The following is a 25,263-nucleotide window of genomic DNA, read 5'->3' as shown; positions in this document are numbered from 1 at the left end:
CACACACACAAGCTAAGTTGTACATTTTCAATTAAAACTTATTCCTGAAGAAACTGCTTCAAGCAATATGATTCAGCAGAAATTGTACAGAGAATGTACTGTCAATACGGTCCATATGTGGCTTATATGTAACTTTTGATAAAGCTGACAATCAATAACACAAACACTAATATAATGGAGGAGTCACATTGGCTAATTGCCTATTATTACTATTCGTTAGTTAAACAGAAAAGTGATATAAGTGAGTTCTGGGGGGAAAAAAGTCAGTTGAAGTAGATCGTCAGATAGCAGGAGGTAAACTACTCTAATGTTTTAAAGAGTTTTCTCTACCAGCTTTGTCGTTTGTTGTTTCCCATGAACAGAATACTGTTTTGTTTAGTTCTGATTATTTTCTGTTGTGTCTGCTGCCTGTGAACGTGTACCTGTGTCACAGCGGGGTCCAGTCCAGCCCAGTCCACACTTGCAAGACCCGTGGACAGGGTCACACAGACCCCCGTTCTGACAGCTGCATGTGTTTCTGCAATGCAGGCCGTAGCGCCCCCTAGGACATGCTGGAGAAACATTCAGAGGATATCAGGACAAGACAGGAACTACAGACCCTTCTGTTCTACTCTGCAATAACACCAACGGATGTAACACACAGTGCACAGCGTGTGCTCCATCTGTCTGTCTCTTTCACACACACATATACTAGATTGCAATAACCACACACATGTTTATTTAAGCAACAGTTCATTAAAGAGATGGCAAAGTAGTCTAATTTGGCACTGATATAAAAGAATAATCATTTCGTTTCTCTGGGTAATTTAGATTGGGAAAACAATAAGCAAGCCGTCTTTGATTTCCCTGTTTATTTATTTGCTTCCTTGCCAAATCCAGCGACACGGAACACAGAGAACGAGCTACTTATAGGTTTCTGTAAACATTCAACAAGAGGAACTTAAGAGGTGGTATGTCCAAGTACATACGGGAGGCTAAAGACGAGAGCATTTAGCGCAAGCAGTGATGGAAATCCCCGCTTGCAATCCCCGCTTGCAATCCAACTGAATTGCTGATAAAGGGAGAGATTAAGAAAACCCAACTCTGCCCTGTGATCATCAGAGGCCTCACACTGAGGAAATGGAGAATTTGTTACTTAAATATACAGTGAAAAATGGTGAAAAATGCTCCCTCATTTCAGTGGTTGTTTCTCACTTTCCAGTTAGGCCTGCTATTTCTGAGGAACTCATTAGGGCCAGTGGTTCCCACTGATGCATGTCAGCCTCAGTGGTGACTTTTTGTATACTCAAGAGAAGGATAAAAGATAAAAGGCTGGATATAAACTGCGTTTGATATCTGTGATTGAACAATGAATTGCCTTTTTTAATTTAGTAGATAGTTATTTCTTCTTGACTTAATTTTAAAAGTGCCAGTGTGCATTTTATTTATTGTACAGCAGTCTCAAACTCCATAATACCAAGGTCAATACTTTCAACCAAACTACATTTAATTTAATTGTATTTTTGTTTTACTTTTTAACTCATTTGCTAACACCTCTCTTTACTAATTAGCACTACTGCACATACATTGTGTATACATCAGACTTTGATCAAATTGATTGTATTAAAATGATTCACACTGGAATAACATGCACCATGTAAACGTTTAAAATGTTTGGGGACATCATAAACAACTAGGACTGGTGTGTCATAGCTCCCCGCCCTGCACGAGCTAATTTCCCCAAACAAACATGAGACATGAGTTAGCATTACCTTCTTGGCAGGACTGTCCCATCCAACCAGGGCCACAGATACACTTCCCAGTTGCTGGGTGGCACTGCCCTCCTTCCCCACAGGAGCACAGCTTAGCGCAGTCCTTCCCATAGGACCCGCTCGGACAACCTGCAGAGATAAACACATCTTCATCCACACAAAAGTATAAATGAATAAAAAAATCTTTGTTTCACAGCGGGTTGGGTTGCCTCAGTCGTGGTTGACCAGAATTTTCCAATACAACATGGAAACTGAAATGATTGACATCCCTACAACACTAACTCCAAATAATGAATAAAGGGGGGCAGAAAGACAAGAGTACAAACAGGTGCAAGGTTTCTTGACGTACTTGAGCTGCAATCAGCTCCAATGAAGCCAGGAGGACAGTAGCAAGCCCCAGTCCTGAAGTCACAGCGACCACCATTGATGCAGCTGCATCTGGACTTGCAGTTTGGCCCAAAAGTCCCTGCTCGACACCCTGGAGACAAAGCGAGAAGGAAAGAGAGTAAACGAGGGGGGGTTGATATTATTTTACATGCAGGATACAGCAGACAGGTTAGCAGAACAGAATCAGTTTTGCTTTGTGTTTAAAGGAAACATTTCACTGTCAATCATACAACATAATGACATGATAATGTCCTGACTGGTTTATATTTATGAATACATGAATGTTTGACTTCAATGGAAATCTACAAATTAGGCCAAGTATGTACCCTGCTACCACATTCCTCCCACCCACCTCCCTGTTTAACTAAAGGCATATTAGCACACGCCTTGCATTAGTCCACACTGGTACTCACGTAGCTCACAGTGTGCTCCGTAGTAACCAGGTAAACAGCTGCATTTCCCCGTCACAGGATGGCACTGCTCCTGGTCTCCTGAACATCGGCACAGCTGGGTGCAGTTTTGTCCGAACATGCCAGCACGACAGGCTAAGATGATAAATCCAGAAATATGTCGCATGTACACAACAGTGGGAGTGTTTGGTCACATTTAGAAAGAGGTAGGCATTTGATTTGCATGGACAATTTCCTTCACCCTTAGATGCATAGGTCATTGGAACCTACATTCTTCCATAAGTGGGTCAAAATGATCTGTATTAGAATCAATGCTTTTTGTTAATAATACATACTATTTTCAGGCATTTGCTCAAAGTGTTAATTTGAATTCCACACCAACATTATTTAATGTTTGTTATGTTTATTTGTCATTTTTAAATTAAGACAACAGATCCTTAAACATGCACACATTCAGTAGTTTGTGGGAAAAAAGACAAAAGCCATTTCCCTTTCCTTCCTCAGATCACTCTGTGAACGTTACTGGGACATTCAGCATTGACTGGCAACAAAACCAAAACTCCCAACAACTTTCCCTGGTGCCCAAACCTCAGAGGGACGCAGAGGGACATTCTTTCACACACCCGTTCCAAATACATATGTATACGCTCATCACAATAATGAATGGAGTCCAGAGACAATCAGTCATAGCGAACAAGATGAATCTGTGAACTGAACATGTTTTCGGGTGAGACTGCAGCACTCAGCTACTCAGTCAGGCAGCAGCAGGCAGCGTGGGGGACAGATAAGAAAGGACTCCAGACTAAAGAGGCAATTACGGCGCTGTCATTATGCATGTCTGCCTTCCAAAGGCCCTTATCCGCCGCCGAGGAGACAAAAACAATGCCTTCTGTTTTACTTGGCAACTGGTGTGTAACATTTATCAGATGTCTGGGGAGTGTGTGAGGAGAGGAAGGGAGCTGAGGTGGTGAGGGGGTGAAGCTGCTCGTATACAGTCCTAAAGGGTACGGTCTAAATAATGAAGCATTAGCATAAAGTCCTGTGACAGTGCGGGTTTAGTGCCGGTGTAGAGTGCATTTCCTGGAATGGAATATAGGGTAATCTTTCCCAGGAGGACTGAGGGGGGAAAAAATAAATTTTAATCAGTATTAACAGAATGATTCTCAGTGATCACTTCACTCCCATGATGCCTTTCCTTCCTGATGGGAGTGGTGTGTTTCAGGGTGACTGTTTCTGTCAACAAGGCACATATGTCAGCCAAATGGTTTTAAATGCATGACAGTGATTAGCCATGTGCCAAGGCTTTCTCGATAACCAGTTATGCATAAGGGACGTGTGTGAGATACCATATTTCTGTCTTTATTTATTTATGTTTATTTAGTTTGCCTTTTACAGTTGGGAAGCAAATCAAAATGTTACAAAATACAAATGTTTGTGCAGTAAAGTTTTATTTTTAGATAGATTTTCTTTTCATTCTTACGTTTCTCGCAGCCGGGCCCTGAGAGTCCAGCTGGGCACCCGCAACTCCCCGTCTCATGGTGACAGGACACCCCAGCCTGGCACTGACAGCGTTGAGCACAGGAAGCACCGTAGGACCCCGGAAGGCAGGCTGGGAGCCGACAAACACACACATCGTCCCTTTACTCTCGTGTTCAAAGCTATTCTACTGCCGTTGCAATTTCCTCAGTCTTATACACACTCACGTTTGTCACACCTGGCTCCTCTCCAGCCTGGCTCACACTCACAGCGGCCCGTCACATGGTGGCAACTGGTACTATGGACACAGTCACACCTCTGCTCACAGCCCTCTCCAAAGAATCCCTTAGAGCAGGCTTCAGACAAAACACACAAGCATTCGTGTTCAGCATACAACATTAGAGTCTGAGAGTAAAATGTTTATGCTTATTTAACCAATGCTAATTGCACAAATTCTTTTGAGACAGCTGGTTTTATGATACCAAGAGTAAGTAAACCTTCACTTTTTGCTACTCCTGCTACACAGAAGGGCTACACCTCTCCATGTTTTTCAAGACACATCAGCAGGCAACAGAGGGATGGCAGATAGGTCTCAATTGGACAGGTGAAAAACAGATTGCACATAATACTGTGTGTACTATGCCAAAAACCTAAAAATATGCTGTAATGCAAAAGTGCTGTAGTGAAGCTTAGGAAGGCACCTACCTGACTGACAAAGCTCTCCTATCCAACCAGGCAGACACACACATCTTCCTGTCACTCTGTCACATTTCCCTCCGTTCGTACAGCTGCAGACCCGAGTGCAGTTCTCTGCGTAACGTCCTTCCTCACACTCTAGGAGAGAGGGAAAGGAAAACCTCAGACAAGAAATGATTCATGTCATAAACGCTCAATGGTTTTCCCTAGACATTGAATTGTAAAGACAGGGGCAGGTGGACAAAATGGACGTTCAAGAGTCGCGTGTGTCTCTCTTAGCTTCCATGCAGAGTAACACACAGTACTGCAGGACTCACCTAACTCACAGGCGGCTCCAGTCCAGCCGGGCGGGCAGGAGCACTGACCAGACACGCTATCACAAGAGCCTCCGTTTTGGCACAGACACTGGCCAAAACAGTGTTCCCCATATTGTCCTGCAGGACAGGCTGAACTCACACACACACACACGCAACACAGTACAGTGTAGACAGTTAATGACGTGAAGATTAAGACAACAATGTAGATAGTTTAAAAAAGTTAGTATCTAAAAACATGAGAGAGTTTAAAAGTCGACAGTTAGGAGGAAGCAGTCCACACACACTGTACACTTCACATGTATTTTATATGTTTAGCTTTTCATTGAGAAACAAGTGTATGTAAGCTTGTATCTGCAATTATCATTAATATTGTGACTCCAGGTGTGTGTGTTTTTGCAATTCTATGTGCATACATACCTATGCAAGAATCCGGGGGGGTATTTTTAATGATCTCAAACTTCTAAAATGATGATTTGAATAGTGCCTTTAAAGGACCATACCAAACTGTGGCTCCTTGACTACAACTTTTAATACAGACTATAAAATTATAGATTTCCTTTTTTTATTTTTCTAACAGTTGCAGGCAGCCATTGTTATCCATTCATATCTGTATGATATAAAAATAAACTCTTTAAAACTTGGTCAAGTTGTGTAAAGACAAGTCTGCCATCATTTTGTCAAAAATCCATTGAGATGGTTAACACAAGTGAAGCAAGTTTTATTTTCATATTACAAGAAATAATGAATGAAAACCACTGGGTACCTCTAACAGCAGACAAAATGTGTCCAATTTTCCAAAACACAGCAGCACGGTTTGTAAAATGGACAGTTGTGATGTAAAGTATAAGTCATTAGTAGTAAATGAGCTAAAATGCGCAAACCCACTGGTATCGTCTTTTAAGAAAATAGCAGGAAAACGTTTGACAGGGTTTGTCACGCTGAGTGATGAGCTACTCACGCAGTTGGCAGCTGACTCCAGTCCACCCGGCCGTGCAGCTGCATCGCCCGGTGACGTGGTCACACCTGGCTCTGTTCTGACACTCACAGGTCTGACTGCACTGCTCCCCAAAATGGCCCTCTGGGCATCCTACCAACACAAACCACACACACACAGATGATAACATACACACAAAACACATTCAGTATTAACTTAAAAGTCAACTGCAGCTATATTTGCAGAAAATGAATGAGACTGGAGGGCTAAAGGGCATTTTGAGACATTATAGTTTTCAGCACACATATTGTAAACTTCTCCTTAATGATCAAACTCCATGATGACATTTGGAGTCTAAGAAAGAGGAAAATACGCTAATGACAGAGATGCATCATTAAGTCATGCTAGTGGCTTTCTGCTGACTCTGGCTCTGGTAGTCAGGACCACAAAATGGCTGTGGCAAGAGGAAAGAGTCTTGAATAAGCCTGCAGAATGACAGACTGAGAGCTTTAGTGGGCATTTCACTGGATTCATTAAAACAACGGCATGAAATCCTCAAGAAACTTTAGTATGAGAACACTGATTGGGTAGCTACTAAACAGTCTTCCGAGTTATGTTCTCCCTCTCCTAATGTTGATCGCTATACACACGTGGGTGCATTTATCCAGAATAGAGCTCAATTAAACCGTGTATGCCAAAGGGCCCTCTTGGCCTCCCTCCTTTCTCCACCCTTACCCATCTCTAAAAAAGTCATTGGCAATGTCTCGTTATAGAGATAATTGTTCACAAACACATCATAGTCGTGTTTAAGGAGAGGATGTCGTGATGGGCTGCAGTGAGGGCCTCCCTCACACCCCGTTTTAATGATGTGGCTTCCATTACCCAGAATGCAGTGTGGTCCTGCCCAGCCGGCGGTGCATAGGCAGGCTCCTGTGATGTGGTGGCAGCGGGCACCGTTCCTGCACTCGCACATCTGGCCACAGTCAAGACCGTAAAAGCCGTCCGGGCACACTGTGGGCCAAGATAAAACATCCGACTGGTTAGAACTGGCAGCTTCATAAAAAAAAGAAGAGGAAAAGGTTTAGATGCCAACTTCTTTCTTTTTCTTTTTTTTTTTTTAGCTCTTTCTCTTCCCTTCCCCATCTCTCACTCTCTTCTCCTCCTCCTACTTTCCCTCTCTGTCTTACCACCTACTGAAAATACCAATATCAAATTGCAGTACCACGCTGCGGCTGTTCATTTGCAGAGGGTCTGCGTTCGTTAAGTGAGCTCATGTCCCACATGTGTGGTGGATCTGGGCCACATCAAAGTCGACGGCGGCTCGGAGGCCGTTCCCTTTTTGAGGGTAGAGGGGCACAGAGAGCTGGTAATTAGAGCACCTGCTGAGTCCACAGGCCCCACCAATACATGGCAAAACAAAGCCAGGTTACTGTGCCCCCCTCACCCCCACACGCACACATACCTACAGTATCGCTGCTGATGCAAGGAGATGTCAGTATAAGAGTCTGTTTCCCATTCTCAAGGAGAGCCAGAGAGATTGTTTAAATGTGTGTAGAGTCAATTGACACTCAGAGAGTTTGGTAAACATAGTTCCTCCCATCCACAAGAACCAAGCCAGAGGCAGTGCGATGAATGAGCCTTTCCACTACTGGGATGTAAATATTGTCTGTAAGCATGACTTCACCAGAGCCGGAAAGAATGACTCTGTTTATTCGCAGCCTATTTTTGATCGCTCCAATTTGTCACTGAAGAGATCACATCCTAACTCGAGCTGCATCTTGCAAAACAAAGAAGGTCTTCCATTCTGTGCGCTGCCAAAGTTTGAGTGATTGACAGCCGTTTCTTCGAGAACCCCCGTCTGCTTTCTGTTGCAGTAACATGTGAGAAAATCTGAGCTTGGGGAGGGTTTGTTTAGACTCTGTCCCAATTATCTCAGCAGCCAGCAGTTTTTCATTTAATTTATATACTACCTCCTCCTATCTATAAGGAAAGCAGCGGACCATGTTACCGAAGGAAGCCACAAATTGGGAGTGCAACAGAAATGTGTAACTTGGTGGTTTTGTGTACTCTAAATGCCACACAGTACTCAGGGTGTTTCCCTACAGTTAATGCATCATGCACTCCTTCTCCTGCTCCAATTGATGATGCTGTCCACTCCTCCTTTCTCTGCCTCGAGGCCTCAGATTGGGAAAAAGTATCCTTCCTGCTCAGCAGTTTCTGGCATGGCCATCACTGTGTTCCCACGCTGACAGCATGACGTCTTCGTCGGCCTCTGTAGTGGTTAGGCTGCGATGTTATTAAAGCCAGCCCACTGAGGATGCTGTCATTTTTAACCCAGCTGTACATTAGGTCTGTGGTGGTACTGTAGCAAAATCACTGGCTAATTGTCTGTTGTTTATTATTATGATAGCAATTGCTGACACCATGGCAACATCTTTCTGTCCTGCGGGATAATGTTTCAGGAATGTTGCTCTGATATATCATTTATTTACCGATGGAAAAGGGGCTCAACGCATCTGTGATGTTAAGAAATAAACATTAAACATCTCAGATGAGTGATGTTCCCTTTTAACGGGGTTCTTTATACCAGACACAGTAATCACGTAAACATGTGAAAACACTTTTCCTTCCTTTTCAAATGCAGCAGACACAGTTGACTGCAGCACACATACTCTATGTTAAATCTTCAGGGGGACATACTGACCCTTCTGGATGGCAAAGTTTATTATTTGTTTATGCCAGCAGGGGGCGACTGGTTTCCATATTAACCACAGATTTGTCATCTGATATTAGCACAGTGTCTGCAAGTGTTTGTAAATGAAGACTCTTCCCTCTGTGTCTTTGTTTATAGGTAGACACAGAGGATTCGGTCCACCACACACACACAGTCATCACTGAAAGACTTCATCTCTAGACTAAATGAGCTCTTTAAAACAGGAGGATTATTTCCAGATCCCTGGTTGTGTAAGAGCCACTGCTGTCAGCCCATAAAGCAGGTCCAGGGACCACACAGCCGGGGAGACCAGACCATAGAAATACAGCGGATAGAGAGAACATAGAATAGAACTTCCTGGTGCCATTCAGGGTCTATACGCTGAAAGAGATCAACGCAACAACAACAAAACAACCCAGTTTCTTCAACAATAACGCGGATGTTCGATGCCAATTGAACCAGAGTCCTTTTTTACTGCCACCAAATGAACTATTTTGATGCAAACATCAAAGCCGCGGAGCAGAAACAGAGCACGATCCACGCTAATTGAAGAAGTTGTCTAGTGTGCAGGACATGTCAGCACAATAGCCTGTTTCCTCTGACAAAACTTGACTGAAATGTTTAGCATCAACCTCAGTGCCACAAGAATGCTCAATGAAACTATGCATTCGCCATAGCAACAAGCTGTCTGAGTATTGTAGAACCAGTTATTTCCATGAATAACATTAGGGAAGCCAGCGTGTGGACGAAAAAATCGCCCACGTAGAATCAAACACTAAAAAGCAAAAAGTCATCTCTTTCCATTTTAATTCTGTGAAGCACATGAACTAGAGAGATCTGGTCCTTCTCACAGCACAGGCCTCTTCCTGGCTTCTCCTGAAGGAAGAGGCCCAGCAGAAGACTGAGAAACTAGACACCTCTGTTTGAGGAGGAAAGGCCTTCAGAAAACAGAATCTGGTCAGACCGATAGCCCTATTTCCACAGCAACGTCCAATCAGAGTGACGTCTGCGTCTGAGGCCATTAGACTGTTATGACTGGGGAAGTGAAGCTCTGTTCTAGTGTGACATGGCCGTGATTTACGATGCCCCGTGTGCTACAGAGGTGGTATGAGTTTCTGGGCCTGGTAGTACACTTGCACTAAATCTTACGCTTTGTAATAACATGAGGCCACTTCAAGTCAAAAGACTATAATCAAGAACAAATCTATTACATTGTTAAGACTCTTGGACTGTTGGTATGTCTTGCAGTCCAGTAAAAAAATATCCCAATGATGATCCCAAGAATATTTGTTACATGAAGGGTTTGCTATGGCAGGATGCTTGAAAAGACTCGGCAGCCCATGAAATATGGTCCATGTATCCCAGAATGACTAATACAAATTATATCTTGGGATTTGTGTGGTTTTAAAATGGTTTTGCTCATGACATTATATGGACAATCTGATGATTCACTGAATCTGCCTGATGATTCACTGAAACTGTGGAAGAGATGAGAAAATCAGAAGAATGTCCTGCAGCGCCCTCTAGTGTATTAAGAGTTAAACACTACTAATGTCACCTGTAATGGGAGAGGAGCAGTAGTGCCTTTACAGGTAGTTCAACAAAGAATCTGAGAATAAAAGTAAGTATTCAAACCTTTCACTGTTTTTGTATTTTGTGATGTCACAGCTTAAATTCAAGATTAAACTGAATTCAGGAATTTAAATTTAGTCAATACAGTGTGGTTTCCAGTTTTCAATTTTCAATATAAATTTATGGCTGCAACAATGGATTATTCTTATTATCAACAAATCTGACAATTATTTTCTAGACTGAGTCTTAGTCATTCAGTCTAAAAAAAAGGCAGATAATAGTATAAAATTGGTATAGAATTTCCTAAAGACAAAGCATTCAGGTTGCTTATTTTGTCCAACCAACAACCCCAAACCCCAAAGATATTCAGTTTCACCTCATAAGACAAAGAAAAGCAGCAAATCCTCACAATAAAAGGTTGGAGTGTTTTGTTTGTGTGTGGGACAGGAGGAGCGATGGAAGGAGGGTTCTGTACTTTACCTGTGTCCTTAGTTTACAGAAAAAAATAAGCAAAAATATGTATTCCTAAGGTTTTCTACTTGAGGAAGGGAACTAAAATTACACATTTCAGTCAAAGGTGCACAGGACTTTTAAAAAATACCCTCATGTTTGTTAATATTAACCACATTGTTGCTATGAATTTTGAAAAAGCATGCCAAGTGGACCTTAAATCAAGTCTCTAAAACCACTTCATAACATGTTTAAAGATTGATTAAAAGTTAAAAGTTTAGATAGCTTTACGTTCTCACTGAAGATACCGTCAGCAATAGTTCAACAGTCACTGGTCAGAAACAAAAGAAATCTTACCCTTTTCACAGTACGTGCCAGCATATCCAGGTGAACATGTACAGGCTCCGCTCACATGGTCGCAGAGGGCTCCACTCTGACACTGGCACTGCTGGACACATCCCTGCCCATAACTGCCATTCACGCACTCTAACAGTGAACGTGTGAGGAAGGCAGATCAAGAGACACTTAGCGAGACAATATCTTAAATCTTAATCATTTAACCAAATGTAGCCAGCTAAAACAAATCAGTCCCAGTTCACAGGTAATACTGTCTTGTGTCATGTCAAGTTTGGTACCAAATATAGTTCCGGGAGGTACATCCCAGAACAGTATGAGCTTTATATAAGCAACTCTAAGAATTCAGCATATTCCAGGTCCCAGGAAAAAATGCAAAAATAAGATAAAATATCAAGGAAATGACTTTCAGTAAATGAGCTCCAAAGCTGTTATAAGTGATAATCACCCCTAGGTGGCAGCATTTACAAAACTATATAATAAGTCAACTCACTCTTTTCACAGTGGTCTCCGGTGAAGCCAGCCTCACACGCACACTGACCGGTGACTGGGTCACAGCCCACAGAGATCTCTTTGCACTGGCATTTGCTGAGGCACCCTTGACCCCAGTAACCAGATTCACATGCTGTGAAGGTCAGCAAATGTGAAAGTGAAAGTTGAGCACAAGGTTTCGATATGTTCACTGTTATGTTATGTTATGGTCTGAATTGACACTTCTTAAAACCTAATAAAAAACTGAAATGAAATAATGTATTATGATTAGGATAATTACAGTTCTTACATGTTGCACAGTCATGGCCTCGTTTGCCAGGAGGGCAGACGCAGCGTCCGGTCTGTGGGTCGCAAGTAGAATCAGGGTCGCACGAACAGCGCATTGAACAGCCTGGTCCATGGAAACCTGGGGGACACTCTATACACAACATGACATTCATAGGATCATCCTTTAGTAAAACACTCGTTTAGACAGACACATGGTTAGTAGGGACTGAAAAATATCTTAGATTTAAATGAAACTTTAGTAAATGGATTGCTTTAAACACTAAAATAATCAACTAGCAATTGCAAACTCTCAGTTCAATCAATTATTCAACTGTTAAATTAATGTCTTTATTTGAGACACACAGATTTTAATGGTTAATGGTCAAAATAGTCCTAAAAAGACAAAAAAAAAAATCACATTACAAATGTTTCTTGAATGTCAATTCGATTAAAGCTCACCGTTTTGGCAGAGGTTCCCTGTGAAGCCTGGTTTGCAGTCACACACACCAGTCTGCTTGTTGCAGGAGCCTCTGTTCTCACAGTTAGGACAGTATGACTGGCACTTCAACCCCCAGAATCCCTCAGGGCAGTCTGCGGAGCATCAAGTATCTTTCAGATTAAGTGAGCAGTAAGCCACTTATGTTAGTTATTTCTCTGTAAAGCCCTAAAGCCACTTATGCTTGAATCATTTAAGGGAAAAATGTATGAAATGGAAAAGTAAGCTACAAAGTTTGTAATTGGTTTGGTTTAGAGAGGCACCAAAGAACACAAACATCCTGGTGTTTCAGCGGGCTAAAGATAATACTGCAGACTCGCAATGTCAGTGAGTCCAAACAGGTCCTCAATCTTTATCACGTGTCATCACATTTTCTACAGTCTAACACAACATAATTAGGCAAAAATGTCCTAAAACTAATACCAAAAGACACAAAAACCACACAAAACAAAAGTACCTTCATGACAGGAGTGTCCAGTCCTCCCAGCAGGACAGATGCACTGTCCGTTTACGGGATCACAAGGAGCTCCTCCACAGTCACAGGTCAGACGACAGCTCTCGCCATAGCTCCATGACTGGCAGGCTAGCAACACACACTAGATTATAACACTAACAAACAGAGGCCGATGCAACACAACAGTGTAACACACCCAAAGAAACACAAGACAGGATTATGCAACACCGCAAAAAACTGCAGAAGTGAAATTTTAGAAATACTTAATCATTTTCTGTTTATTTATTCAGCTTGTGCCAATAGCCTCTGCAGAAGTAACTGAAGTAAATCACCCCTGTCATGACTTGGCCTGCAACTTAAGCTAACTACAATCCCGAAAATCTTTTGATTTGGCTTTGACGAACCCAGCGAGCCAAGGCCTGGACGGTGCATTAGTGCTGACATACTGTAACTCTGCTCTGTTATCTTACTCCACTCCGCAGAGACACAAAGTCATGTTTTTACCAGAGGCTCCTGAACAATATTCAGTATCACTTTAGATCACAACACAGAGGGTTGAACTTTCCATCAACCAGCAGAGTAAACAGCCAGGGGACACCCTGCTGTGGAGGAACACTCTTGTTTTCGGTTGCACAGTTTGTAATAACAAGAACACCTGCACTGACCAGGTGAATTCAAGAGAGAGCCTTATTTATTTCACCCACTAAATCCACTCCATCCATCAAAGGTAGCAGAGAATGAATAGAAAAGGATAGAACAAAGAAAGATTTATAGGCAATTTGAAAAAGATTGTGACAAAGGTCGAGAAATTCAGAAACTCATTCATTAGAATTTGTGTTGACATAGTTTATCAGAAAAATGAACGCATTTGCACAAGCATGAAATATGCAAACAATGACCACACATGCCACCACATGCAAGCCCACACACTTCACATATCCACACGCTTAGGAGTGTATCCACTATGATCCTTTACTTTAAATGCACGACCACATGAGGGCGCTGTGGAGTCTAGCTTTGATGGGGGACATCATACATTAACAGGTCTTCAAAATGATTGAAAGGTTAAATATGATCTTATGGATGTATGCCAGATACAAAAAAACAAAAATCACACCTAAAATATACTTGATCGTGCTCCTTACACTTATTCCATTTCATAAATTGTTTTGTATGTCTGAATAACATGCACCTTAACACAGTTATAGTTCAATGCACAATGTACTAAATCAGCTTTTTGTCTCACCCAGCTGACATTTATCTCCATGAAGGCCTGCAGGACATCGCTGGCTGCACTCTCCAGTCCTGGGGTCACATGACCCTCCACCTGGACAGTCACACGGCTGCTCACAGCCTGCACCAAAGAAGCCGAGCTCGCATTCTACATCAGGACATAAATACATACACAAGATTAACAAACAATCTCAAAACACATTTCCATACATTCTGTGAAACTACATAGTGTAGTTCCTTCTAGACAGACATTAAGATTGACTTGATTCTGTGATCACTGTGGGCTGGTGTAGAGCAGTCGCAGCAACCTCTTACTGCTTTTCCATTACAAACCATTATATCAAAACTGCCCTGCAAGGAAACAGCATGGCTCCGAGTGTATTGCCCCTCAGCTACTGACATTACTGCAACTTTAGCCCTATTACTGCGCCAGGACATAAACCTGGATCTTTATGACGCTGTGAAATAGTCAATACCTGAGCAGGCCTGAGAATATTTAACATGTGGATAAGACCTATATCGTTTCACTCCTCGGATCTCGCATGCTGACGCTGTCGTTGAACAAATGAGCTGGTGTTTTGTGTTATACCTTTCTCACACTGTGGGCCGTGGTATGCGGCCTTACAGAAACAGCTCCCTGTTTTGGGGTCACAGCCAGTGGAATGTTCTTGAACGCAGTCACATTCCTTGGAACAGCCTGCACCGTGCGTCCACCTGGGACAAGCTGAGGGATCGAGATCCGAGACCAGTTTTAAGAACAGACAAAAAGCATAGAGTTAGCAAAGAGGTTTGTATGTCTGTGTGTATTGTACAAAAATTATATACATGTGAATTACACTTATACACTTATACACTAGCAAACTGTACAACTCCAGATGAGGTTTTTAAGGTTAAGCAAAGACAACAGATTCTGTTAGCAATTTAAAGTTTGTTAGAGTTAAGGTGGTCATAGTTAATTGAGAAAAAAAAAAACCTTCTCTGCTATCACATTACATTTTAGGATTAACACACCCAACAACCATGTTATCACAACATCAGACTTCTGCAAGCTGAACTCATGTGACCACTGCCTCCTGTTTCACTCTCTTCATACAAAAAATATGGTCCACTGTTCATCCTCACTACTGTATAATTACAAATCTAATTTGAGGCCAGGCTGACTATTTGGGCAAGCAATTTCCTACAAAGTTTGTTGTGTTGTCGGTAGTTTTCTGCAAACTAACAGAAGCACTGAACAAATAGATGTCCTGTTAAACTGAAGCACTGCCACATCCCCACTCAGTGTTTAGAACAATCAATCCTCATGAATTTTGCCAAGATTTGTCCCTGTTCAGCAACAAAAACTGAACTCCACTCCACCCTGTCCCTCTCGACATTGGCTTTATGTTAGGTGCAGCTGCAGGCTCTGGTTACACCCTCTCCACCCTCTAAATGTCCCGCTGCAGGATGGAGCAGACAGCTGTGAGAATCTGATAATATTCCTTGTGCACATTCTTCCATCATCCAGTTTGCTCTTAGAAGAGTGAGCAGCTTCCACACTGAGAAATTAAGAGCAAAAAAGTCATCACCATGTCCATCCGGAGGCTCAGGAGCAATCCTAAAACATTGGGGGATGTCAATATGGTGACAGAGGAGCTGAAGAATCTTTATTATAAGAGGCTGCTGCCGATAGAGAAATACTATTCTTTCCATCACTTTCATTCTCCGAGCTATGAAGATGCAGACTTTGACAACAAACCAATGGTGTTAGTGATGGGTCAGTACTCAACAGGAAAGACAACTTTCATAAGGTAAGAATCAGAATTTCCACCTTTCATGCAGTTTTAAAGCTGCAGATTTGTGCATGTATTGTATCTGCTGTATGTATTGCACTGATGTGTTTGGGGTAATAATGTTGGTAATGGTGGTTTGGCTTCAGGTATCTCATAGAACAAGATTTTCCTGGTAGCAGAGTTGGGCCAGAGCCAACCACTGACTGCTTCACTGCTGTCATGTATGGAGAAGTGGAAGGAATCATCCCTGGCAATGCCCTCACAGTGGATCGTAAAAAGCCCTTTCGCAACCTCGACCCTTTTGGAAATGCCTTTCTGAACAGGTGATAGGAATCAACAGACATAGAGAGAACAGAAGAGGGAGACGAATGGAGGGAGAGTGAAAGAAAATGGAAATAATGGATTGTTTTGGAGGTGTTCTTTTTTCATTTTTATTTCTTTTTGCCAATGTTCTGCCTTCATTAGAATAGAAGTACAGAAAGAATCATTGCGATGTGAAGCCATATTTTTTAATTTAAATAAAGGATAGTGAGAAATAGTAAAGATGATGATGACGCATTTTTTTTCTTTGCAGGTTTCAGTGCGTTCAGATGCCAAATAAAGTCCTCGAGAGTGTCAGCATTATCGACACACCGGGCATCTTAACTGCTGCTAAAAGAAAACTGAGTCGAGGTGAGAAAGAATACATTTCTAATTTCCGTTTCAATGTCAGGAGGAATCAATGGGTCTTTACTTCCATATATTCAGTTTCTGACAGTTAAAGTTGGAAAGCTTTGCTGCTGTCAGGAGAATTGAAATCCCTGGTAAGAGATGCAATGCAGATGCAATAAAATGAGAATTTTTCCCCAACATAGTTCAGATACTTGAAGTCAGAAGCACAGCAGATGAAAGTAATATCACAGTGAGTTGGGAGGAGACGAGCAGTAAGTAACTAAGCAGTCTTTGCTTTGTTTTATGGACGCATTAATCTATGGGTGTAACTGAAATGGCTTGAAACCAGTGAGGGCCACTGGGATATGTTATATGTTCTTCCACGTCTTGAGGCAGTGAGGCTTGCCCCATTACATACAGTGTTTAATGAAAACCCTGTGTTTTCGTTCCTTATCCCCAGGCTACGACTTCCCAGCAGTGCTGCGCTGGTTCGCAGAGCGTGTGGATCGAATCATCCTGCTGTTTGATGCACATAAACTAGAGTTCTCTGATGAGCTCACTCGAGCCTTTGGGGCTCTGTGTGGCTACGAGGACAAGTTGCGTGTGGTTCTCAACAAAGCCGACAGGGTGGACTCGCAGCAGCTCATGAGAGTGTACGGCGCCCTCATGTGGTCGCTGGGGAAAGTGTTTCGAACCCCCGAGATCTTGAGGGTTTACATCGGATCTTTCTGGTCAGAGCCGAGACAGATGTGTGACCACTACCAGCTGATAGAGCTGGAGGAGGAGGACCTTTTGGCCGACATAAGGAACCTGCCGCGCAATGCTGCAGTACGCAAGCTGAACGACCTGGTGAAGAGGGCACGCTTACTGAGGGTAAGAGATCTCATATATTCCCACCCATACTTATTATACATTTTATATTTACAAACCTAGATGCATTTATGGTGATTTTGGGCTTAATTTGAGCTTTTTCCCCTCCTAGGCTCATGCCCACATTATCAGCTATCTGAAGCAGGAAATGCCAACAATTTTTTGCAAAGAAAGCAAGAAGCACAATCTGATTTACCAGCTTCCTGTAATTTTCACCAAGATCCAGCAACAGCATCGAGTCCCAGCTGGTGACTTCCCTGACTGCACCAAGATGCAGGTCAAACATTACTTCTTAATTGCTGTCTATAAATACCATATTTTAAGAAATGATTTACCTAAATGTGTTCTGTGAGCCTGACATGTGGTTGCATACATTTTCAGGAGAAACTTTTGGGTCAAGATTTCTCAAAGTTCAAGACACTGAAACCAAGTTTAATGGCTTCCTTGGATAAACTCCTGACCACTGACATAGCAAACCTGGTGCCTTTACTTCAACAACAAGAACTGAGGAAGAAATCCCTCCCTGGTGTGCTGGACGGTGAATTTTTGGGAACATTCAGGCCCGAGCACTACAGGAGGGATCCTTTCAAGGAACTCCACAGAGATGACGAGAGCAGCGAGACAGATTTTGATGAGTGGGTAGTGGAGAAATACAAGCCAAAATACGATGAGATTTTCTACAACCTCAGTCCATATGAGGGGAAACTGAGCAGCACCAAAGTCAAAGAGTGGATGACGACCACCCTTCTGCCCAACTCCGTGCTTGCTCATGTCTGGAGGCTTTCTGATGTAGATGGGGATGGCATGCTGGACAATGAGGAGTTCGCTTTGGCAGTCCACCTTATTGAGGGAAAACTGGAGGGTCACTGGCTCCCCCGAGAGCTGCCGTCTCACCTGGTGCCACCGTCAAAACGGCTTAGTGCCGCCAGTGATGACGAGTAAACATGACATTGATAGGAAGCTGAGGCCCTGTGTACATTATTTGTACAGTTTGTACATAATTTCATAATCTGGTAGTAGCATTGTAGCAAAAAAACTAACAAAGTGTACGGCGCCTGTTCATGAACCTGAGAAGGTGGTATCCATTTGTATGTTAATCATCATGACACCAAAACCTTAAGATTACCACACATGGTTTTGATCACTGCAAACCTTTCATCATATTTTCCTCTCACATTTCACTAATATCCAAAAGAATAAGAAAAATACAGCAGCAAACACCTTCAATGGTGGAATTATCCATTAGGTTATATAATTGTTTTTGCCTTATATGGTAAGTGCTTCTCACGTCTCACACAATCATAATGTATTTTCTATCAATGGCATTAAACTTGTAAAGATGACCAGCCAGTATTATGTCATTGTTTGTGATAGTATCATCATCGTCGTCATCACCATAATGCAATGGGTATTATGATAAGGTCAGGTTGGTACTCACGCAGGTGGCAGAAGCGGCCATATAGTCCTGGAGAGCACAGGCAGCCTCCATACAGGCGATGGCAATGTCCATTGTTGGGACAGTTGCACTTTCTTCTGCAGTGCCTCCCAAAATAACCCCTTGGACAACCTGTAAATATGAATAATGCCAGTTTAGGACCGGATGCCCACTTAAAAATAAGCTCCAGCGTGATGAGAGCAAAGGCCAACATTCAAACAAGGTTACAGTTCAAATAAAACATTAAGACACAGTGCCCATCCCAAATTGTAAAACAACATCTGTGGCCATGTCAGGACAAATTCAGCACACACTGAAAGATAATACAGAGCAGTGGTGCCCAACCTGGGGATTACGATGCCCCTACAACGGCTCGCATGATGAATCTAGTGGGTCACAAGACGATTGCCCAGGTAAGAATAAGTTAAAACAAAAGTTTTGCTTCTGTCTTGTGAAATATTGTGGTTTTATCCTTTCATTCCACTGAAGATTATTCAAATGAAACAGTTCTGGAGGATAAAATCACTTCTGTTGAACATAACTTACAGATGTACAACCTATGACCTATGAGTCGTGAGGAGATATTCCTTCATATTAAGGGTCACAAGCAAGTCACAAGCCTGGTTGTTGTATTCACACCTGCGTGTGTGTGTGTGTGTGTGTGTGTCTCTAGGAATGTGTGTATACAACAAACCATCCTCGCAGAGCAGACCCTGTACCCCAGGGGGGCACAAACACTTCCCAGTCACCGGGTCACATGAGCCTCCATTCTGACAACGGCACAGGCTGTTACAGGCCTGCCCATAGGTTCCCTGTGGACAAGCTGGAGAGGGAGAAAGAAAAACACGGGGAAAGACACCTTAATAGTATAACAGCAGTATAACTTAATGAATCAAACTGTGGGGAATTCCTTTGATCCCGAAACACAGAGTCATATATGGGAGAAGAGAAAGTAAATGCAGTCAGAGGAAAGGTTATGCTCCAGTGTTAAGAAGTCAGTCAACACTTCCACCTTCCATCCTGTCTTTCCCCATGGTGTGTGCCCTCCTGACACTCTTGATCTCTCTGGCCTTGTTAGCAATTGCAACATGAACCAGCTGGCTGTTTAAGATGTGCTACAATCCATCAAGTGAAAGTCTGCTTGAATTCCATGACACACTTTTTTTTCACAGCACCCAGTCACTCCATGGGAAGATAAGCCAGTTTAAAACAATCTATGAAGCTAACGGCATTACAGTATGTTGTAATATTAGAATAGCCACTGAAAATACATTACAATTAAAATGTAAATGAATGAGCAGGAAGGGATTAGCCTAATAAGTTATCAAAGTTTCACAAACTTTTTTCATACAAAGATGAAGTGACATTATGTGTACATCTGGAAATGCAACCAACGCATATGAACAGTACAGTGGGAGGGGTTATTAATTCAGCTTCGAAATGATTGAATTGATACTGAGGTGTTGTTGAGGCATGTTGAGGCAACATGCAAAACACACAGAGCTGTTTAAACTGCACAAAACACTTTCATTCTCCATAAACAATATGAAAAGTTGCCTCTGGGATATGATTCAAGGCCATTGGCTTTTCTGTTCGGCCAGAATTAAGTATTCAGTCAGTGATTAGAAATGTTGCTACAGAAGAGTTTTGAACAAGACAATGGTGACTATGCTAATTATAATCCATCTCAAAGAGAGCGATGAAGTTAGAGAAGTCTTTTTGAAGAGACTGTTTAGATCTAACCAAGATGTGGATTGTACAAAAGATGTACAAAACATCCTGTAATTCGGTACATAAACTTTTAGAGTAAATTAAGGACATAAAAGGTCCAAGATTATGATCAATACACTTTTGTTCCTTATAGACCACTATGTTATTGCCTACTGTAACAATTCCCGTATCTTTGCTTCAGGCAGACACATTGCTCATCCTCTCCACCTGAAAATGCTACCCACGTCCAGGCCCATCACCTCCAGGGTGTGCATCTGAATACTGCCACCTCAGGAGCGTGTTTCTAAAAGTGACAGATTGCTCCTAACGGACTTGTCCCACGTGGCTCCCCTCTTATGATTACCAGCCTGACTCGGGTTCAGACCAAAGACAGCCATTAATCATGGAGCTGGATGGGAACCATGGAGCCTTGCTTTCTAACCCAGTAGTGGACATCCTTGGCCTCAGGCTGCGCTCTTGCTGTGGGCCCTGGCCTCACTCCAGTAGCAGACAGATTGATTCCCCCGGTGCTCTTGTGTTCTGGAGCCCATAAACAACCCAGCCTCCCACGCAGAGGAGCCGACAGGTTTGATACATGGCCCTGGATCGATGCACACAGGGAGCTATCTCATCTCTCTCTAAAACTAGACCACATTGCTATGGGTAGTTCAAATAGACCTAGAAGAGGATGCGCCCTGTGGGAAAAACCAGGTTGTGTGTATGTGTGTGCTGCACTGTTAACACTATTCACTTGTCATGTATATAATCTGGGCATAAATTATTTTGGTCTCCTGTCCATGCGCATGTCTTGGCCAGAGAGTCATTTATTTCTCTACATTCTACAAAATGAAATATTCAGGTCTCCAGACTTTTAAAGAAATAGTAACTTTTAGAGAAATATGCTTATTCACATTCTTACTAAAAAGTTTGATGAGGAGATGGATACCATTCTTGTGTATCACTTACACGGTTAATATGAAACTACAGCCAATATTTAATTTAGCATATAGAAAGTTAGTTTAGCTTAGCATACAGACAGTACGGGGAAGCAGCTAACTTTGCTCTGCGCAAAATCTGACTACCAGCACCTCTAAAGCTCGTTAAATTAACACTTTATATCTTTAATCCATACAAAAAGTGTATAAACGGGTTGTTGAGTCTTTGTCACTGTGAGGTTGCCAGGCAACCAGCTGAGACTCCAGGAAGTTACTGTGGGTCATTTTAAAATTTGAGCTTTTGTGCAGATTAAATAAACAAGATATAACGTGTTAATTAGTGAGCTTTAGAGGTGCTGCCAAGCCGATTTTGGTACTTTTGGACAGAGCCAAGCTAGCTGTTTCCCTCCGTTACCAGTCTTCATGCTTAGCTAAGCCCACCCTGTTTCTGACTGCAGCTTTATGTTTAACATACTGATATGAGAGTGGTATCGACTTTCTCATCTAACTCTCAGCAAAAAAGGGAACACATGTATTTCCCAAAATGTCAAACTATTCCTTTAAATAGTCACAGGACATCCTGGGGGACAATCTATCTTAAGTGTGTGGATACTTAAAGGAAAACTCAACATTCAAGCATTTGGGGGGAGTGGTGAAGCGTTTAGCCCACTGCAGCAGAATTTGTGTTGCAAAGAAAAGATGTAACACACAATGCACACATGTAACTGTAGAATGTCCTGTTCACTATACTCACTCTCGTTGCAGATGATCCCAGTCCATCCAGGTGAACATTCACATCTCTCTCTGTGTTCACCACACACTCCATTCACACAGTCTTCACAGCTCACACTGCAGTCATCCCCAAACGAGCCATCAAGACACACTGTAAAAGAAAAAAAAAGAAATTATCAGCTATAAATACGTTTTTCTTTTCATAACTTCCTGGTCTGAATATTTAATAGGAAAACAATAAAATAATATCTCACCAAGTACACATCTTTGTGTCATCACTCACGCTTTTTACTGTACCTATGTTGCTGTCCAGTCTAAGCTCTCCTCGACGCTCCCGCTGGATCTCTAATTCTTTTTCACTGTCACCACCATCATCATCATCATCACTGTCATAACGTGTGTGTAGGGCTGCTGTGTACTGCAGGAGCTGAGGAGCCTTGCGGAACAGCAGGTCTGGTAACCCGTGGACCTCCAGTTGCTCATCCTCTTCTTCTTCCTCCTCCTCCTCTTCTTCCAGTTCTCTGCCATACAGAGCTAAACAGTACAAAGTTAGACTCAGGCGATTTTAGATGGCTGACGGCACGTATGTTTCACTTGCCCATAAAAAAAGCAGCTGTTGCTACCACAACTATTCCATCCAAGAATAACTATAATGTAAACGTCACTCACAAATGCAGGAGTGCTGGTCCTGATCCAAGCGGAAGCCCAGTCGACAAAAACACTCATATGTTCCCAGGGTGTTGACACAGTAGTGTTCACAGCCTGAGGTCTCTGCCAGGCACTCATCAATGTCTAACAGAAGAATACACAAACAACACAGCTAAGACAATGAAAGGGTAATAATAAAGACATTACTTTTGTTTCACTCATTTGATCAACGTCTTCTACCCATTTGGCAGTTGCTCGATAATGTACAAAGTTTGCTCCTTAGTGAGCAAAATGATCTGTTTTTTGTTTTCTGCTCCGAAACGGCCTTGAAAAGCTAAATTTCTGAGCAATCGGTTAGTAAATGTGCACTGGGAATTCCTGTCCTGCACAATTGTGCCACAACATAGAAAACACTAAAAAGCACCAGACTAGGTGAACTGCTAACAGTCTAGCACTCTTACCGTCGCAGCCACAGCCGTCTGGGTTTAGTCTGTGGCCAGCTCTGCAGCTGCACTCGTAGCCGCCTGGGTAGTTTCTACAGAAGTGGCTGCAGCAGGACTCCCCGCTGACACACTCGTCACTATCTGAGGGAGGCATGCAGTGGCGTAGAGTTGGTTTCAACAGATGGACAAGAAGACAGAATCAGAGAGTCAGAAAGGGAATGAAAATGAAAGAAAAGGAATAAAGAAACAAAGACTCAGAGAGAAGTTCTTACCTACACAGGTCTTCCTGTCCTGGTCCAGCTGGTAGCCGTGGTTGCAGGAGCAGAGCGGGCCGTTGGTGGTGTGCTCACAGTGATGAGAGCAACCTCCGTTGTTCTTCTCACAGCTGTTGACGATCTCCATCTCAATGCCTGGAGGAGAGAGGACCAAAACCACAATTAAAGTGCATAACCAGAGCTGAAACATGAGGACAATGTTATGGAGGATTTATGAGGACTATTTTGGTTTGTCCTAGTCTTGTAATTACTAGCTACAGATGAGGAGAGGGAAAAAATCCACTCTTACTGGATGCACAGATCAAATTTACATTACAATGGAATTAGAAAGGTAAAGTACATCTCTTTCTGCCATGAATTTAGGATGGACATTTTTGATGTATGAAGTGTATCATTATCATTGCCATTCCATATGCTTAATTTAAAACGTTTGATGTTTTCAATGAAAGGAGGCTTAGCAAGCATGCATGCAAGTTAGAGGACAGTTTACACACAATGTGCTTCTGTCTGTCCAAATTATCAAATAAATTGTTATTATAAACCAAATTGTCAAATAATCATTCAAGAATGTTTAACTTAAAGTGGGAATCTGCTCTATCCAGTTCTATCTGTTTTTAACATCAGACACATTAAAGTTTACAAGAAACTAAACTAACATTGGTTTGTTTTGCACAGAGAAGATGATTGAATTCAATTTCAGTTCAATTTATTTATATAGCGCCAAATCATAACAGATGTTATCTCAGGGCACTTTTCATATACAGCAGGTCTAGACCATACTCTTTATAATATTTGTGATATTTTATGATAAGTTTTGTTAACACTGTGTTGCATCCACAACACTGCATACATGCATTCCAGTTTATCTTCCTTATTTACAAGATGAATGCCTTTCAGGATATAAATGCAGAAGTTAAGAGAGGATAGGCTCATTTGCACAAAGAAATGTGTTCAACAGTGGCTGGAATTTGTGGAAGGATGATCTTTACTTACGGTAGCACTGCTTGCCATCAGCACCAAGTTCAAAACCTGGATGGCACACACAGCTGAAGGAGCCCAGCATGTTGACACATCCATGGGAACACTTGGCATGGCCTGAACTGCACTCATCAATGTCTGTAGGAGACAGTTAACAAACCACACAAGATGTGCATGTTTACACAGAGACATGGTACATAGACACATATATATACACACACACATATACACAGAAAAAATAAAATCACGTTGTCAAACAATTCGTTTCAATTCAATTCATCAAAGATTCATCTGTTTTACGAAGTTGGAAAACACAAGAATATATCTCTAGTTCACACTGAGACATAGCCAAGGTCCCGAGCATTTCAGAGTTGATATATGTCTTCTTGTCCTCTTTGACTTGAGTTAAGTAACATAACCCTTTTGGCCAAGTCATAGTTTACTCTCGGGACCAGAAGGGCCTGGGCTGTTATGGTTCATACTGCAACAGAAACAAACACACATGGGCATTGACCAGATAGTTCATACACCAACTCAGAGCCTTATTTCTTAGTAGAGTTTTAGCTACAAAGCACACACACACATACACACAGAGAGTTACAAATGTTACGGGTCTCTCTTGGGGGTCAGGTAGTAGTTCCTGTAAGGAGGCTTTGTTTGGAGCTGGGTTTCTGACACCAGAGGTTAATGAACCAAACACACATACTGTTACACTGTCAAGCGAGCATCACAAAGCTATACTCCCATATGGTCTTAAAAAATCTGGATGTGTTAAGGATTTCAAAACAATTTAGCAAATACTTCCTGCAGCA

General features: G+C 42.2%; 2 protein-coding genes across 2 annotated transcripts in view; one reads left to right on the top strand and one right to left on the bottom strand.

Annotated features, from left to right (window-relative positions):
- egfem1 (EGF-like and EMI domain containing 1) overlaps positions 1-25,263 on the bottom strand; it is a 52,627-nt gene that overhangs the window by 2,282 nt on the left and 25,082 nt on the right. The window contains exons 9-33 of the mRNA XM_070905725.1: positions 24,467-24,589; positions 23,471-23,608; positions 23,217-23,339; positions 22,777-22,899; positions 22,405-22,641; positions 22,130-22,258; positions 19,425-19,553; positions 18,734-18,862; positions 14,592-14,726; positions 14,016-14,150; positions 12,773-12,898; positions 12,279-12,410; positions 11,842-11,970; positions 11,554-11,685; positions 11,064-11,192; positions 6,854-6,982; positions 5,996-6,124; positions 5,038-5,166; positions 4,730-4,858; positions 4,252-4,380; positions 4,029-4,157; positions 2,552-2,683; positions 2,101-2,229; positions 1,752-1,880; positions 423-551 (exon numbers count right to left, since the gene is read on the bottom strand). Of these exons, the coding sequence (XP_070761826.1) occupies positions 423-551; positions 1,752-1,880; positions 2,101-2,229; positions 2,552-2,683; positions 4,029-4,157; positions 4,252-4,380; positions 4,730-4,858; positions 5,038-5,166; positions 5,996-6,124; positions 6,854-6,982; positions 11,064-11,192; positions 11,554-11,685; positions 11,842-11,970; positions 12,279-12,410; positions 12,773-12,898; positions 14,016-14,150; positions 14,592-14,726; positions 18,734-18,862; positions 19,425-19,553; positions 22,130-22,258; positions 22,405-22,641; positions 22,777-22,899; positions 23,217-23,339; positions 23,471-23,608; positions 24,467-24,589 (3,342 nt within the window). The remainder of the gene's footprint in view (positions 1-422; positions 552-1,751; positions 1,881-2,100; positions 2,230-2,551; positions 2,684-4,028; positions 4,158-4,251; positions 4,381-4,729; positions 4,859-5,037; positions 5,167-5,995; positions 6,125-6,853; positions 6,983-11,063; positions 11,193-11,553; positions 11,686-11,841; positions 11,971-12,278; positions 12,411-12,772; positions 12,899-14,015; positions 14,151-14,591; positions 14,727-18,733; positions 18,863-19,424; positions 19,554-22,129; positions 22,259-22,404; positions 22,642-22,776; positions 22,900-23,216; positions 23,340-23,470; positions 23,609-24,466; positions 24,590-25,263) is intronic.
- On the top strand, positions 15,572-18,624 carry LOC139285183 (EH domain-containing protein 2-like). Its single transcript, XM_070905678.1, has 6 exons — positions 15,572-15,792; positions 15,921-16,097; positions 16,349-16,446; positions 16,886-17,298; positions 17,408-17,572; positions 17,677-18,624. The coding sequence occupies exons 1-6, from the start codon at positions 15,572-15,574 to the stop codon at positions 18,235-18,237; spliced, it is 1,635 nt and encodes a 544-aa protein (XP_070761779.1). The 3' UTR covers positions 18,238-18,624.

The sequence above is a fragment of the Enoplosus armatus genome, chromosome 5 (genome assembly GCF_043641665.1).
Source record: "Enoplosus armatus isolate fEnoArm2 chromosome 5, fEnoArm2.hap1, whole genome shotgun sequence".
In the NCBI taxonomy this organism is placed as follows: Eukaryota; Metazoa; Chordata; class Actinopteri; order Centrarchiformes; family Enoplosidae; genus Enoplosus; species Enoplosus armatus.
This window is presented reverse-complemented; position numbering and strand designations above follow the sequence as displayed.

Coding starts and splice junctions, on each gene's coding strand:
- LOC139285183 (XM_070905678.1), top strand. CDS start 15,572: ATGTCCATCCGGAGGCTCAGGAGCAATCCTAAAACATTGGGGGATGTC. Junction 15,793..15,920: donor GGAAAGACAACTTTCATAAG/GTAAGAATCAGA, acceptor GTTTGGCTTCAG/GTATCTCATAGAACAAGATT. Junction 17,299..17,407: donor AGAGGGCACGCTTACTGAGG/GTAAGAGATCTC, acceptor TTCCCCTCCTAG/GCTCATGCCCACATTATCAG.